The 14,984-nt window shown below is 59.5% G+C and overlaps 2 protein-coding genes across 10 annotated transcripts in view; one reads left to right on the top strand and one right to left on the bottom strand.

Moving 5' to 3' along the window:
• Nucleotides 1–7,641, top strand: part of RADIL (Rap associating with DIL domain) — an 81,793-nt gene extending 74,152 nt beyond the window's left edge. For 4 of the 6 annotated variants that reach the window (XM_017894892.1, XM_017894875.1, XM_017894885.1 and 1 more), the window contains exons 10-15: nt 2,130–2,280; nt 4,120–4,355; nt 4,743–5,085; nt 6,434–6,573; nt 6,978–7,117; nt 7,265–7,641. In XM_017894892.1, coding sequence (XP_017750381.1) covers nt 2,130–2,280; nt 4,120–4,355; nt 4,743–5,085; nt 6,434–6,573; nt 6,978–7,117; nt 7,265–7,367 — 1,113 coding nt within the window. In that variant the 3' untranslated portion in view covers nt 7,368–7,641. The remainder of the gene's footprint in view (nt 1–2,129; nt 2,281–4,119; nt 4,356–4,742; nt 5,086–6,433; nt 6,574–6,977; nt 7,118–7,264) is intronic. The other 2 variants (XM_017894903.1, XM_017894912.1) reach the window with 1 other exon arrangement.
• A 5,442-nt stretch (nt 7,642–13,083) lies between these two features.
• Nucleotides 13,084–14,984, bottom strand: part of AP5Z1 (adaptor related protein complex 5 subunit zeta 1) — a 16,698-nt gene continuing 14,797 nt past the window's right edge. For 3 of the 4 annotated variants that reach the window (XM_017894844.1, XM_017894855.1, XM_017894864.1), the window contains 3 exons: nt 14,220–14,352; nt 13,925–14,002; nt 13,084–13,695 (listed from right to left, as the gene is read on the bottom strand). In XM_017894844.1, coding sequence (XP_017750333.1) covers nt 13,261–13,695; nt 13,925–14,002; nt 14,220–14,352 — 646 coding nt within the window. In that variant the 3' untranslated portion in view covers nt 13,084–13,260. Of the gene's footprint in view, nt 13,696–13,924; nt 14,140–14,219; nt 14,353–14,984 lie in introns of all 4 variants that reach the window. The other variant, XM_017894851.1, reaches the window with a different exon arrangement.

Raw genomic sequence — 14,984 nt, 5'->3', positions numbered from 1 at the left:
GGAGGGATGCGGGGGTAGGGAAGGGAGTAAGAAGGGAGAAAAAGAGACAGGGAAGAGGGGGGAGAGGAAGGGGGGAAGGAGAGCAGGAGAAGGGAGGAAGAAAGGGAGAGGGAGGAGGAGGGGAGAGAGACAGGGAGGAATGAGAGGAGAGGGAGGAGGGAGGGGAGAGAGACAGGGAGGGACAGGGAGAAGGAGAGGGAGGAGGGAGGGGAGAGAGACGCAGGGAGGGGAGAGAGAAGGAGAGGGAGGAGGAAGGGGAGAGAGAGAGAGGGGGAGAAGGAGAGGAAGGAAGGAGGGGAGAGAGAGACAGAGGGAGAGAGAGGAGAGGGAGGAGGAGGGGAGAGAGAGACAGGGAGAGAGAGGAGAGGGAGGAGGAGGGGAGAGAGTTCTGTTCCCTTGAAGCTGATCTCTTGGCCCCAACCTCTGGCCCCCTCTGACACCAACTCTGGACCAAGCACAGAAGTGGGAGTAGAGAAGGTTCTAGGAACTCACAGTCAAACAGAACCACCCCTGGGCAAACCAGAGGCTTTCTTGAAGTGGTGGTGGGGGCTGGCGGTGTTGGAGGAGGATATGCCAAGGCTGGGGGGCGGCCAGTGCTGTGCCCTCGTCCCTCCCGCACGACGCCCGAGACACCGATTGTCCTTCAGTGTGGACATCTGGTAGCCACAGCCCAGGCCCCTGGATGTGGGCAGAAAAACACATGGGAGAGAAACAGAGAGGAAGCAAGGGTGAGAACAGAGGGGACCCATCAGCGAGGCCAACATCCAAACAGTGGGAGTCCAGAAAGAGCCAGCAGAGGGGCGGAGACCACGGGGAAGGCAGGTGCAGGCAGTTTCCAGACCCGCACATCAGCGGGGAGGAGCTGCTACCAAGAGTGGGCTTGCACCGAAACTCAGCATCCCAGGACTTCAGGACGATGGGCACAGAGAACCCACAGGCTTCCAGACAAGAATCGGTACAAGGCAGATCCTGGAGATCTGCACTCAGGATGCTTTTGGATGAGCAGCACAGGAGTCACAGGACAAAGCAGCACCTGAAGAATCCGAATGGTGATGTCCTCTGACCTGGAGTTCTGTGCCAGCCAGATGACCAGTCCAGGGTGGAGGTGAAGACAGTTCCAGCATGCAGGGCAGCCGTTTTCCTGCGATGCGCCCCTTTTGGGAAGCTACTAGAAGATTTATTCCGTAGAAACAGGACAAACCAGAGAGCTGAAGAAATGAATTCCAGAAAATAAGAACTGGCTGGGAGCCAGGGAAGGGAACCCCAGAAGGATGATGACAGAGGTCCCACGGGGCTGCAGAGGCTGTTTCATTTTCTTGAAGGAATCCACCCTTTCCTTGCGGTGTAGGCTTTTTGTCTTGCCTAAAACGTTTTCCTGGGCCAGGCGCAGTGGCTCATACCTGCAATTCCAACACTTTGGGAGGCTGAGGCAGGAGGATCACTTGAGCCCAGGAATTTAAGACCAGCCTGGAGTTTGAGACCAACATAGTGAGACCCCCATCTCTACAAAAAAAAAAAAACCCAACTAGCTGGACATAATGGTGCAAGCCTGTGGTCCCAGCTACTCAGGAGGCTGAGGTGCAGGATCACTTGATCCTGGGAGGTCAAGGCTGCGGTGAGCTATGATTGAGCCACTGCACCCCAACCTGGGTGACAGCGTGAGACTCTGTCTCAAAAACCAACCAACCAAACAAACAAATGCTTTCCCTGCCTCCTGTCACCTAAATGATGAATGCCCCTGCCTTCCAGTCAGGTTTTCAGCCGACTTGATTGACTTCTTTTACACTGTTGGAGGCAGGAATCTGATTTTACTGTTCATTTCCCAGTAGTGGTTTCTCTGGTTGGCGGCTGCCATGTGAGGCGGGCCCTTGCTTGAGGCAGGGGTGGGTTCCCTGGGCAGGGAGTTCCCGATGGCACCAGCCGGCCTCTCCCTGGAGCAACTGCGCTAGGAAGTGCCAGGGGTGAACTGCTGCAGTGACACTGTCCCTCTCACAGATGATCCCTGGTGGGAGTGAGGACCACAGGGCCCCTCAGCTGGCTACCCCCAGGCTACCCATGGAGGCCATCCCTCCTTGGGCTGGGGTCTGCACCCAGAGACCTGTGACCATGAGCTCCTTCTTGTCACCCAGATGAGCTGGACAGCCCTGCGGGCCACGTTCCCTGCCCTGAGCCCAGCACAGCTGCACCGACTGCTGACTCACTACCAGCTGGCCTCGGCCATGGGCCCCGTGAGTACCTGGGAGCCGGGGGCCCAGGACAGCCCCGAGGCCTTCAGGTCAGGTAAGCTCTGCCCCGGGGCAGGAGAGGGCTGGGGACTCCAGAGACTCGCCCTGAGGCTGAAGGCAGCACACTCTCATCCCATGTGAACTGGAGTGTGGGGGCCCTCTCTCCTGGAGACCTCCCTAGAGAAACCTCCACCGGGAGGACCCCTGCCCCTCCCCACCTGGGGATCCAGGGACCTCCTCCGCAGGGGAGTCAAGGAGCCGAGAGTCCGTGCCCAAGTTCCAGACTCCAGGCTCAGGTCCAAGGCCCCCTCGTTCCCTCACGGAGCCGGAGGATGGGGCCTCCCCGTGTTGTGTGGCTGCCCAGGAAGGGAGCAGCGGTGGCACACAGCCGTGGGGAAGCATCCCTGAGCACATGAGCCATGTGTGTGCACACGCACGCACACGTGTCCATACGGAGGGGTCTGTGTGCATGTATATGTGTACACACATACATAGGGGTGCATTTTATTTTATTTTATCTTTTATTTATTTATTTATTTTTTGAGACAGAGTCTCGCTCTGTCATCCAGGCTAGAGTGCAGTGGCGCTGTCTCAGCTCACTGCAACCTCCGCCTCCCAGGTTCAAGCAACTCTCCTGCCTCCAGAGTAGCTAGGATCACAGGTGCTTGCCACCATGCCTGGCTAATTTTTCTATTTCTAGCAGAGATGGGTTTCACCATCTTGGCCAGGCTGGTCTCGAACTCCTGACCTAGGTGATGTACCCACCTCAGCCTCCCAAAGTGCTGGGATTACAGACGTGAGCCACTATGCCCGACCAATGATGCATTTTATTGCTTGATTGATCGAGACAGAGTCTCGCTCTGTCACCCAAGCTGGAGTGCAGTGGGGCGATCTTGGCTCACTGCAACCTCTGCCTCCTGGGTTCAAGCGATTCTCCTGCCTCAGTCTCCCAAGGAGCTGGGATTATAGGTGCGTGCCACCATGCCTGGCTAATTTTTGTATTTTTGGTAGAGACCAGGTTTCACCATGTTGGCCAGGCTGCTCTCGAACTCCTGACCTCAGGTGATCCGCCTGCCTGGGCCTCCAAAAGTGCTGGGATTACAGGTGTGAGGCACCGTGCCCACCAGGGGTGCATTTTAATGTGAGATTATACACACGTCTCCCATCATTCGCATTACGTATAACACATCAACAAAACAGAGTACGGGATGGTGGGAGGCACAGAGCCGACGGGGCCTGGGGTGCCGTTCCGCGGCCCCCGGTCACCTGGCACTGGGCCTGGAGAACGTCTCTGAACAGGACCCCTGGCTCCACCTGACACCTTCTAAGTCCTCCCTCCTCATTGATTCATTTCTGTGGCCTGAATTCTGTGCTAGGGGCTAGGAGCTCGGTATGCACACACTCTCTCGTCGCCTGAAAAGTGCTCGCGTTCCAGGGGACAGAGAACAGCCCGCACACAGGCCATTTATGTCCCATGATTCCTACAGGGAGGCAGTCGGCTCCGGCCCTAGCAGCACCTGGGAGGAGCTTGCATCCAGCTCAGTGGAGCTGGGGGAGCTCCAGTTACCCGGGGACACCACTGGAAACCAGTGAGGCAGAGACAGACCCAGTGCGGAGCCGCTCAGTGGTGCGGGAGGGTTCCTGGCTACAAGGCCTTGTTCTCAGTCCTGAGCAGCTCAGACGTCACACCGGGTGGTCAGCGAGGATTCAGAAGGGATGAGTCCTAGGGTGGGGCCAGTTACTGTGGCCAGGATCCCAGCCTCCTGTGTCCACAGGTCAGGGGACTCAGAGCTCAATCTGCTGGCCCCTGGGTTCCCACACCGTTGGGCGGGGTGGCCTGGTGAGGGAGGCAGCTTCTCCTGTGGCCATCACGGGCATCCTCTCTGCCCCACAGAGGATGTCCTGGAGTCCTACGAGAACCCCCCACCCATCGTCCTGCCCAGCGAGGGCTTCCAGGTGGACTTGGAAGCCGACTGCCTGGACGACAGCATCTACCAGCACCTGCTGTACATCCGCCACTTTCTGTGGGGCCTGCGGAGCAGAGCCAGTCCCGGCAGCCCTGGCAGTGGGGCCCCCCAGCCAGCGTGCCCCGAGGTACCCGGGGAGGGGACCCATCCAGCGTGTCTCAAGGTACCCGGGGAGGGGGACCCAGCAAGCGTGCCCCAAGTACCCAGGGAGGGGACTCATCCAGCGTGCCCTGAGGTACCTGGGGAGGGGGCCCAGACAGCGTGCCCCCAGGTGCAGGAGGACAGGAGAGGGCCTGGAAGCTGGGGTGGGGACAGCTGGCCAGAGCTCTGGGAACCCGAGGAGTCCTGGTCTGCAGGCCGTGCTTACCGATGGCGGGGAAGCCCTTTGCCTCTTGCACGTCTCAGGCTGCACAGGCTGCCAGGAGTCCTTTTCTGACCTCTGCCCCCGCAGCCTGGTGGCCCTTTTGCCTGCAGGCTGCCCAGTTGCCCGAGTGCTGTACCCACCGGGCCACCTCTCCTCTGCCTGAGCTGTCACCCTTCCTCTCCCCAGGGTATGCACCACGCGATCCCTGACGGGCATCCAGAGGCCCCGAGCTGCCCCCTGGCTTCCAGGGACCCTGGCCCAGCAGCCCGGGAAGCTGCTCCAGAGCGTACTCTTCCCTTGAGGGGGGCTCCCTGGGCACAGGCACCCCCTGGAAGGCAACCCAGCCATGGGGGCTCCCAGGCTGGCCCCCCGCACACGGACTCGTCCTGCTTGCTCACGCCTCCCAGCACTCCACTCAGCCCTGAGCCTGGGGACCCCGACTGGGCAGAGTCCGGCGGCCCCTGCGGAAAAGCGCTCCCAGAAAGGCAGAGGAACGGACCCAGCGGCCTCCGGAGTGCAGCTCTGGAAGGTGAGGCCTGCCTGTTGCTCAAGCGGAAACCCACCCCAGACCCACACAGCACCGTGATGGCCCGTCCCCTGGGGTCATTCCACCCTTGGGGTCCTGGCTTTCACTACCTATCCCACAGACACCTGCAACCTGGGATGGGGCCAGATGGAGAGGACTCAGGGCAGCTCAGCCCCCCAGGAGCTGGGCCACACGGTCGCTTAGTCACTGACACGTCCTGGGCAGTTACTCACTGTGATCTGGGAGAGAAAGGGTCCAGAAAGCGGCTCAGAGTCACTCCTGCACCGGACGGAGGAAGGGATGTCTGAGCCAGTGGAGAGGATGTGCTGGGGGGAACCCAGAGGTCTTCAGGGAGGAGGTGGAGCTGGAGCCCTCTGGGGCAGGGCCTGTGTGTGCCTGTGTGTGCCTGTGTGTGCCTGTGTGCTTGTGCGTGTGGATAGGTGTGTTCTACAGCGGTGCATGGGTGCTGCTGGTGCGTGGTGCATGTGTTTGCCGTGGATCGTGCTTGGTGGTCCATTCTCTGTGTGGCCTGCGGTGTCTGCCTGGTGTGCACTGTGTGTGCATCTGTGCGCATGGGTGTGTGTGCATGGGCGTGCTTGCACGTGTGTGCATGGTGTGCATGTATGTGTGCATGAGTGTGCGTGCGCAGCCGGGCTAGGCTGGGGAGGGCACTGAGGGTGAGGCAGCCCAACCAGCCCTGGCCTCGTGTGAGGGGGTTGGGTGTGCCCTGCAGGAGTGAAGTGTCCTGGGTGCGTGTGTAGAGTTCAGAGTGTCCCCTGTGGCTTGGGGCCACTTGGCAGAGCTGGGTCCCAGGCAGGCCACCTGCTCAGGGGCACAGCTCGTCTCTGACCCAAGTGCCCCCCATGGCGGGATCGCCATTATGGAGAGGGCAGCAGCCGGTGGCCCTCAGGGCAGGTGCTTGCGCTGGGCTGGGCTAGGGCCTGGGGCCCCGGTCTGGTCAGCAGTGGGAACCCTCGGGGTGCACATGGTCACATCTGGGTGTGGAGGGAGGAGGAGGAAGAAGGGCAGAGATTGCTGAGGAGGCAGCACAGAACCACTTGGGGCCCTCGAGCCGGAAAACAGCCTTCCCCCAGAGGCGCCAGTGTCCTGGGGCTGCGAGGGGCGGGGACTGAGGTGCTCCTTCAGGGGACGTGGGGGTGTCGTTCACAGGCAGACCCCGACCCTAGTGTCTGGGTTGCTGGTCACATTGTGCCTGAACAGTGTCTCCTGGGAGCCACAGGAGGCCGTCCAGTCCCTGACCTCCTGCAGAGGCAGCCAGGCCAGGACATCCTATTCCTCGTCCTGACTCCTGGCGCCTCACTCCCACCCACCTTTCCCGGCCCCCACCCAGGAGACTCTGCAGCCCCTGAGGACGAGTCCCCTCCAGCCCCATCCAGTTGCAGCTCCAGCACTGAGGACTTCTGCTACGTCTTCACTGTGGAGCTGGAACGAGGCCCCTCCGGGCTAGGGATGGGCCTGATCGACGGGATGGTGAGTGGCCCAGGACCCCCGCCCCACCCCCGTGCAGGCTGCCTGGCTTCTCCCGTTCATGCGAGCCTGGCTGCAGCTTGCATGGCCACATGGCTACAGGAAGGCCTTCGGGGAGGAGAGTGGGGTGGTCCCTGCAGCTGAGACAGAGGACCTGGCCTGTCCAACGGCCATGTCCCCGGGCCTGCTGTCTCTTGCCTCTGTCCTCAAGCCTTTGGGGTCTGTCCTGGGCCTGTAGGGACAGTGGTGTCCACTGCTTTTCTGGAGGGACACGTGAAACCATGCGTGGGCCTGGCTGGATGCCAGGTAGGGGCCTGTAGGTGCCAAGGGAGGGACTGCGGGGGTCCTTGCTGGAGACAGTGAGAGTCAGGGGCCTGCAGAGCTCTGAGGCCTGTGCTTGTCCCCAGCACACACGTCTGGGCGCCCCCGGGCTCTACATCCAGACCCTGCTCCCGGGCAGCCCCGCAGCGGCCGACGGACGCCTGTCGCTGGGGGACCGTATCCTGGAGGTGAACGGCAGCAGCCTCCTGGGCCTCGGCTACCTGAGGTACCCCTACCACATGCACGCCCCGCCCTTCCTCCCAGATGCCCTGCTCAGGGGAGGGGACCTGGGGTAGCAGGAGAGGCCTGGCTGCACCCTGTGGGGCTCCCCTGGTGCCCTCCTGCCCACCCCCACTTCTGGCATGGATTTCAGAGCCGTGGACCTGATCCGTCACGGCGGGAAGAAGATGCGGTTCCTGGTTGCCAAGTCTGACGTGGAAACAGCCAAGAAGATCCATTTCCGCACGCCCCCCTAGGGGGACGGCGAGGACACCCCCACACTCCCCGCGCCCGGTCCTGCCCGGTGACACGGCGCTTCCTCCCACCTTCGTCCCTGTTTTGTAACTGACCAAGTCGGGTCCCAGGTGGGGAGCCTCACCTTGGGGACACGCCTGTTGATAACGTGCATCTCAGTGTAGGTTTTATTTATATGGCAGATGACGCGACGTTGTGATGTTTGTTACAGAGCTTTTATGTTTAAAGACTTTAATGGAGAAGTACGGATTCAATAAACTATTTTTCCCGTTCTTAGAGGGTGGCCTGCTGGGGTCTCATCTCGGGGAGCAGGCGTGGGCTGCTCGGAGGGGCTGCAGGCCTGTGGCCTCTGCCTGCCACCGGCACGGGAGAATGCAGCAACTACTGTCATCAGGGGATCATCTGAACCGATTCTCCCTGCCCCCGCCCCGCCCAGACACAGGGCACTGCCGGAAGCAGCTCCAGGAGCCCCTCACAGCTGGAGCAGGGACCAGACATGGCACAGAGGCCACTGGGCTTCTGATCCCGCTGCTCAGCACAGGCCCCAGAGAAAGGTCTAGACACCCAGGGGTTGGAAAGTGGACAGGCCTGATGGTCTCTGAGGCGCCAAGCCCACCCTGGGCCCTGCCTCCTCTCTCAGGACTCCTGCTCCCTCCCGAGTTCCTGTCCCCTAAGAAAGCCACCAGCTTGGCCCTAATACCAGGCTGGTGGCCCCAGGCCCTTAATCCTCGCCCTCCGGCCCTAACCTGGGCAGGAGGCCCGCGTCCCTCTCCACCAGCCAGCTGACCGTGCGCAGGACCGGCCTCGCGGTGACAGCGCGGGTAGCTGGGCATCTTCAGCAGGGTTAGCAGCTCTGTGGACTGGGTGCGGGCGGCTTCCGTGCCCTCCTCGCTGTGGTGGAACTGGTGGCCCAGGGTCATCTTTGATAGCAACAGAGAGACCCTGGGGAAGAGGGTCCCGGCCAGTCAGTTGCAGATGCTCCCCTCACGGGGACAGAGGTCCGCGCGGGGTCCCCAAATTGGTGTCCTGGGTCCGTCCCAGGCCCTGGGCCTCGTGCAGCCCCACGCTGCCCCCTGGTGTGCGCTACTGGGAGGTGCAGCGCGTCCACCCCAGTTCTGTGTGCGGCACCCCATTGCGCCTAGCTCCAAAAGGCGACCACTGCCAGGTTCCAAAAATACTGGATAAAATATATATATATATAATGTGTGTGTATATATATTTAAGATGTTATATATATAATAATTTTTATAATAATTTATATATTATATATTATATGTAATATATTCATATCTTTCATAAATATTTATTTAACTTTTTTATGAGACAGTCTCGCTCAGTCACCCAGGCTGGAGTGCAGTGGTGCAATCTCAGCTCACTGCAGCCTCCGCTTCCCAGGTTCAAGCAATTCTCCTGCCTCAGTCTCCTGAGTAGCTGGGATTACAGGCACATGCCACCACGCCTGGCTAATTTTAATTTAGTATTTTTAGTAGAGACGGCGTTTCACCATGTTGGCCAGGCTGATTTCGAACTGACATCAAGTGATCTGCCCACCTTGACCTCCCAAAGTCCTGGGATTACAGGCATGAGCCACCGTGCCTGGCCTTGTTCTCTTTCTTTTCCTAGAATTCCCACAGCGTGTGTGTTAGCACTGCTGAGAATGTCTCACAGCTCTGGACCGTCTGCATTTCTGGACCTGGTGCAGATCCCAGGATCCTGGACTCTGATTTGATGCCTTACAGTGGAAGGGGGTTGAGTATATTTTTTATGTGGGAGGGGTGTGGACTGTAGTGGCCAGAGGAAAGAGAGTGGCAAGGCATTTCCAAAAGTGGCCACCAACAGTTCCTCCCACAAAGAGAAGGGGCTTATCTCTTCTCTGCAATATTCTCCGACCTTCTGACTTGCTCCAAACAATAGGATGCAGCATAAGTGATATTCTGGGACTTCCAAGCCAGACTCAAGGGCCTTTGGCTTCTATTTTCATGCTCCTGGAACTCAGCATCCGTGGAAGGAAGTTCTTGGCTTCAACCCAAGGAAGGGAGGCCCGGTGAAGTCCGGGAGGCCCCCAGCCAGCCCCTGGCCGCTGAAGTGCCCAGCTGAGGTGCAGGACTCTTGAGGGCTGCCACTGTGTGTGCTGAGCATCCAGGCGAATGCAGTCCCACGAGTGATCCCACGGACACCACGTAGAACAGAACAACTTCGGCCGGGCGCGGTGGCTCAAGCCTGTAATCCCAGCACTTTGGGAGACCGAGACGGGCGGATCACGAGGTCAGGAGATCGAAACCATCCTGGCTAACACGGTGAAACCCCGTCTCTACTTAAAAAAAAAAAAAAAAAAAAAAAAAAAAAAATACAGAACAGAACAACTTCTCAGCCGGGCTCCAGACAATCCACACACTTTGAAAAGTAACACTTCTTATGGGTGTTTTGTTTTTTGGGTTTGTTTGTTTTTTTTAATGGAGTTTCACTCTTGTCACCCAGGCTGAAGTGCAATGGTGCAATACGGCTCACTGCAACCTCCGCCTCCCAGGTTCAAGTGATTCTCCTGCCTCAGCCTCCTGACTGGGATTACAGGCACCCGCCACCACACCCAGCTAATTTTTGTATTTTTAGTAGAGACCAGGTTTCACCAGCTTGGCCAGGCTAGTCTCAAAACTCCTGACCTCAGGTGATCTGCCTGCCTCGGCCTCCCAAAGTGCTGGGATAACAGGCGTGAGCCACTGCGCCCGGCCTGTTTTTGTGTTTTAAAAAGCATTTTATTTTGACATAATTATAGATCCAAAGGCAGCTGCAAAAATAGCAGAGTCCCGTGTACCTCCACCAACTTCTCCCACTGCTGCATGGCAGCAAAACCTGAAAACTGACATTGACTTGTTACTATTAATATACCAGTTATGCTTTGTACATATTCAGTTGTCACCACTTTTTAAATTAAAATGAAATTCACATACAGTTAACTATTTAAAGTTATAATTCAATGGCAAGTAGCACGTTCACAGTGTTATGCAACCATCACCACTGTCTAGTTTTAAAACATTGTTGTCACTTCCCAAGGGGAAAACATACCTCCCCATTCCCTTCTGCCCCTAGGCCCTGGCAACCACGAACCCACTTTCTGCCTCTGTGGCTACACCTCTTGTGGATACTCCATGTGTTATCAGAAAAGGGTCCTGATTCAGACCCCAAAAGAAGGTTCTCGAACCTCGAGCAAGGAAAAATTCAGGGCAAGTCCATAAAGTGAAAGCAAGTTTATTAAGAAAGTAAAGAAACAAAACAATCGGCCAGGTGCAGTGGCTCATGCCTATAATCCCAGCACTTTGGGAGACCGAGGCGGGACGTCAGAAATTCGAGACCAGCCTGGCCAACATGGTGAAACCCTGTCTCTACCAAAAATACAAAAATTAGCTGGGCATGGTGGCACGCGCCTGTAATCCCAACTACTTGGGAGGCTGAGGCAGGAGAATCACTTGAACCTGGGAGGCAGAGGGTGCAGTGAGCTGAGATCGTGCCACTGCACTCCAGTCTGGGTGACAGAGCAAGATTCCATCTCAAAACAAAAAAGAAAAAGAACAATGGCCACTCCATAGGGAGAGCAGCAGCATGAGCTGCTAGACTGAGTAGACTTATAGTTATTTCTTGATTATATGCTAAACAAGGGGTGGATTATTCATGAGTTTTCTAGGAAAGGGATGAAGATTTCCTGGAACTGAGGGTCCTTTCCCTTTTTAGACTACATAGGGTAACTTCCTGACGTTGCCATGGCATTTGGAAACTGTCACTGCGCTGGTGGGAGTGTCTTTTAGCATGCTAATGCATGATAATTAGCAGCTAATGAGCAGCGAGGATGACTGGAGATCACCGTGGTTGCTGTCTTGGTGCAGAAGCTGCACCCGTGGTTGCAGCTTCTCTACAGCATCCTGTTTTATCAGGAGCGTCTTCAGGACCTGTATCTTGAACCTGTACCTTGCGCTGACCTCCTGTCTCATCCCCTAAGAACGCCTATCCTCCTGGGAATGCAGGTCTCAGCCTGGTTTTACCCAACCCCTATTCAAGATGGAGTTGCTCTGGTTCCCACGCCTCTGACATGAGTCATGCAGTATGTGGCCTTGGGTCTGGATTCTTTCACTTAGCATATAATGTTTCTAAGCTTCATCATCTTTTCTGTAAATCTGAGACTATTCTAAAATTTCAACGTTTATGTTTTAAAAAAGTTGAGAGCTGGTGAGCTTTGCCCCTTTCCCAGTTGCCTCCTGGAAGCCACCTGGAGGCCGCTCCTCCCTGGGCTGGGGTCGTGCCCTTGGAGGCCTGTGGCCATGAGCTCCTTTTTGTCACTCAGATGAGTGGGACGGCCCCGCAAACCACACTCCCCGTCCTAAGCCGGGCGCAGTTGCATGGGCTGCGGACTCAGCACCAGCTGGCCTGGGCGGTGGCCCCATGAGTGCCTGGGAGCTGGGAGCCAGGGCAGCCCCGACGCCTTCCGGTCAGGGAAGCCCCACCCCAGGGCAGGAGGGGAGCTGAGGACTCAGTGGGAGACTCATTCCGAGGCTAGGCTAGGGGCAGCCCCGCGCTCTCTGAGCTTCAGGATGGGCCCAGCAGCGCCCCCACACCCCCTGCTGCAGACTGGGTCGTGCACCGCGCGGGGAAGCGATCCCGAAACCCGCGCACGTGCATGCACCTGTGCACTCACGTCCTGATGTGCACAGTTCTACACGTGCACTGCTGTGTTTCCACGTGGAAACACAAACACAGCGCTGCCGAAGGAAGCGCCTGCCAGCGCCAGCCTTTCCTGCGACCCCAGCTCAGCGACCCTGGGCTGTCCTGGGCACTCCCGCCGCGGGGGACACCACTCGCCCTGGAGCTCAGAACGCGACCCCAGGCCCAGGCTGCGGGGCGGGCGAGCGCCTCCTGGGCTGGAACCTGGCGGTGAGGACCCCGCGGGTTCGGCCCGGGTATCTGGGGAGCTCCTGGACCTGCACGGTGTCCCCGGCTCCGCCCCTTGCGCGTCACTCGCCCCCTCCGTAGTCCTGAGGCTGGGCGAGGGGTAGGACCCCGCAGCCGCCTTCAGCTCGTGGTTTCTTAGCGGCGGAGCGATGGGGGACCGGGGACGGGGCCGAGGCCGGAGGGAGGTGGGCGGGGCCAGAGCAAAAGCGGGGACCGAGGGCGGAGCCAGAGCCGGGGGTGAGTCTGGGGCGGGACGTGAGGCTCGCGGGGCGGCGGCGCCCCCTGGCGGCTGAGCCCGTCCCAGGCACCGGGCGGAACGTGGGACGCAGCTGTGCCTCGATGGCCCAGCGGGTAGGAGCACAAGGCCCAGGAAGGTGGCGGGGCCGGGGCCGCACAACCAGGCACCTCCCCTTCGCACGAATCCAGTGCTCTGAGCTCCACTCAGGTGGCTCCCTGGGACTTTCCCTCCGAATGGCCAGAGGCTGCAGCCTGCACAGGCGACAGCGCCTGCAGCCCTCCCCGGCCCCTTTCCTCCATCTTCAAGCTATTCAAGGGCATCAAAAGGGGCACTGACCAAGCGCACCACCCAGCGCGGTGACCACCCCCGGGAACTCGCGTCACTGCCTTCTGGGCTGTGCACAAATGACCTGGTTTCTGCAGCAGCGGCGCACCCGGCTGAGCCCCCAGGACTGGCAGCAGCTGCAGGAGCTCCGGTCCCTGGCCCTCTCCCCAGGGTACAAGGCAGGTAAGGGAACTGATTGCGCACTCTTCACACAGACGCTTATTAAAGGCATTTATTTTTACTGCAGCTCTTTCTGCCCCTAAACTGTCCAAAAACAAAGACTAGGAAACAGCCCCAGCAGCCTCCACCCAGCCTGGCCACAGGGCCTCAGCCTCCAATCAGAGCCTCAGCCTCCAATCAGAGCCGCTCCATGGCTCCCCTCAGCTCAGCTGAGCTCAGCGTTGCCTGGGAGAGAAAGGCTCGGAGACAAAGCCCAGAGGGTGAGCAGGGGCCAGCCCCATGGGTCTCTGAGGGTGCCAAGCCCACCCTGGGCCTTGCCTCCTCTCCCAAGACTCCCTCACCCTCTTCATCTGCACCGGCGTCCCTGGCCGCTGTCCCTTCATCCCGGCAGGAGGCCGGCCTCCCTCTCCACCAGCCGGCTGACCGTGCGCAAGGCCAGGGGCAGGGCCGTGTTGACATCGCGGTGATATCGGGGGCTGCACACCTCCGTGCTGGGTGTGAGCACAAACTGGGCCACACTGGGCATCTTCAGCAGGGTCAGCAGCTCCGTGGCCCGGGTGCAGATGGCTTCCGCACCCTCCTTGCTGTGCATGGAGCTGGTGGCTGGACTCTGAGTCAGGGTCCTCATCTTTGACAGCAACAGAGAGGCCCTGGGGAAGAGGGTCCCTACTGTCAGCTGCAGATGTTCCCCTCCCAGGGACAGGGGTCTGTGTGGAGGGACCAGGCCCTGAAGCGCCCAGCAGTGGCTTTAGCTCAGCAGGGCCCACTCAGGACCTGCGCTGCTGCCACCATTTCAAGACATCTGGACGGGAAGACCTCAGAAGCCACGTCTCTTCCCCAGGAAAGCCAGGAGGCTTCTCTCCCTCCCCGACCAGGCACCTGGGGATCAGGTCTTGGCTCCGGGAGGCCAGCTTCGTCAGTGTGGTCATCAGCGCAGTGACCACCTTGGGGGGACACCTGGGCAGGGCAGCAGAGGGGCGGCACTGGGTGACCTCGAACAGCAGGGCCTCCAGGGCTTCGAAGAACTTGTTGATCTGCTCCACAGTGCACCTCCGATCGTAGGCCACAGATAGGTACTCGCCGACGGCCCACACCTAGGCCCGGGGACAGAGTTCAGCCCCCACCCAGGCCTCTTGGGTCAGGAGCAGCCAGGGGAGGCCAGCGCCCGCCTTACCACGCTTGTGACGAGGCTCGCCCTGCTGCGGAGGCCGTTCACGCTGCCCAGGAACTCCAGCAGGTCTCTTGCCAGCTCCACCACCAGGGAGGGCTTCAGCGTACACAGGGCCAGGAACTGGGAGCTCAGCACACTGCCCAGGGAGCCGGGTCCATGCCTACTCCATGCCTCCTCTGTGCAGACTCTGACCCCATCCCCACACCCACTCCGTGCAGCCCTCTCACCCGCTCCCCACGCCTGCTCCACGCAGACCTCTGACCCTGTCGCCCCACCTGCTCCGTGCAGACCTCCGACCCCATCCCCACCCCAGCCACCCCTTTCAGGCCAAGGGCCTGGAGGGACCCGGGAAGTGTGTGAGTGGCAGGTGCAGGCTGCACCCTCAGATAGGGGGACGCAGATGACTGCCAGCCCTAGAGGAACTGTTCTCCTCACTGGGGAGAAAGCTGGCACTGGCGCTGGCCTCAGGCCCGGGCTCAGAGTAGGACCAGGATGGGCCTGCGTGCATCAGGCCTTTGGAGAGAAGGACCCCAGGGGACAGGGTGTGGAAGAGGGACTTGAGCCAACCCTGAAGATGACAGGCTCGGCAGAGGGAAGGACAGGGGAATGTTCTTGAGAGGCAGAGAGGAAGCACCGGGGCTGGACATAGGGCTGTGGGTGGGGATGGCAGGGTCTGAGGCTGCTGAGGGCCCAGCTAGGGGTGGAGCTGAAGCCACTGAAGGGGAAGGGGAAGGGGAAGGGGAAGGGAAGGGGAGGGGAGGGGGCAGG

Source organism: Rhinopithecus bieti, unplaced genomic scaffold, assembly GCF_001698545.2.
Source record: "Rhinopithecus bieti isolate Rb0 unplaced genomic scaffold, ASM169854v2 scaffold_1017, whole genome shotgun sequence".
NCBI lineage: Eukaryota > Metazoa > Chordata > Mammalia > Primates > Cercopithecidae > Rhinopithecus > Rhinopithecus bieti.
This window is presented reverse-complemented; position numbering and strand designations above follow the sequence as displayed.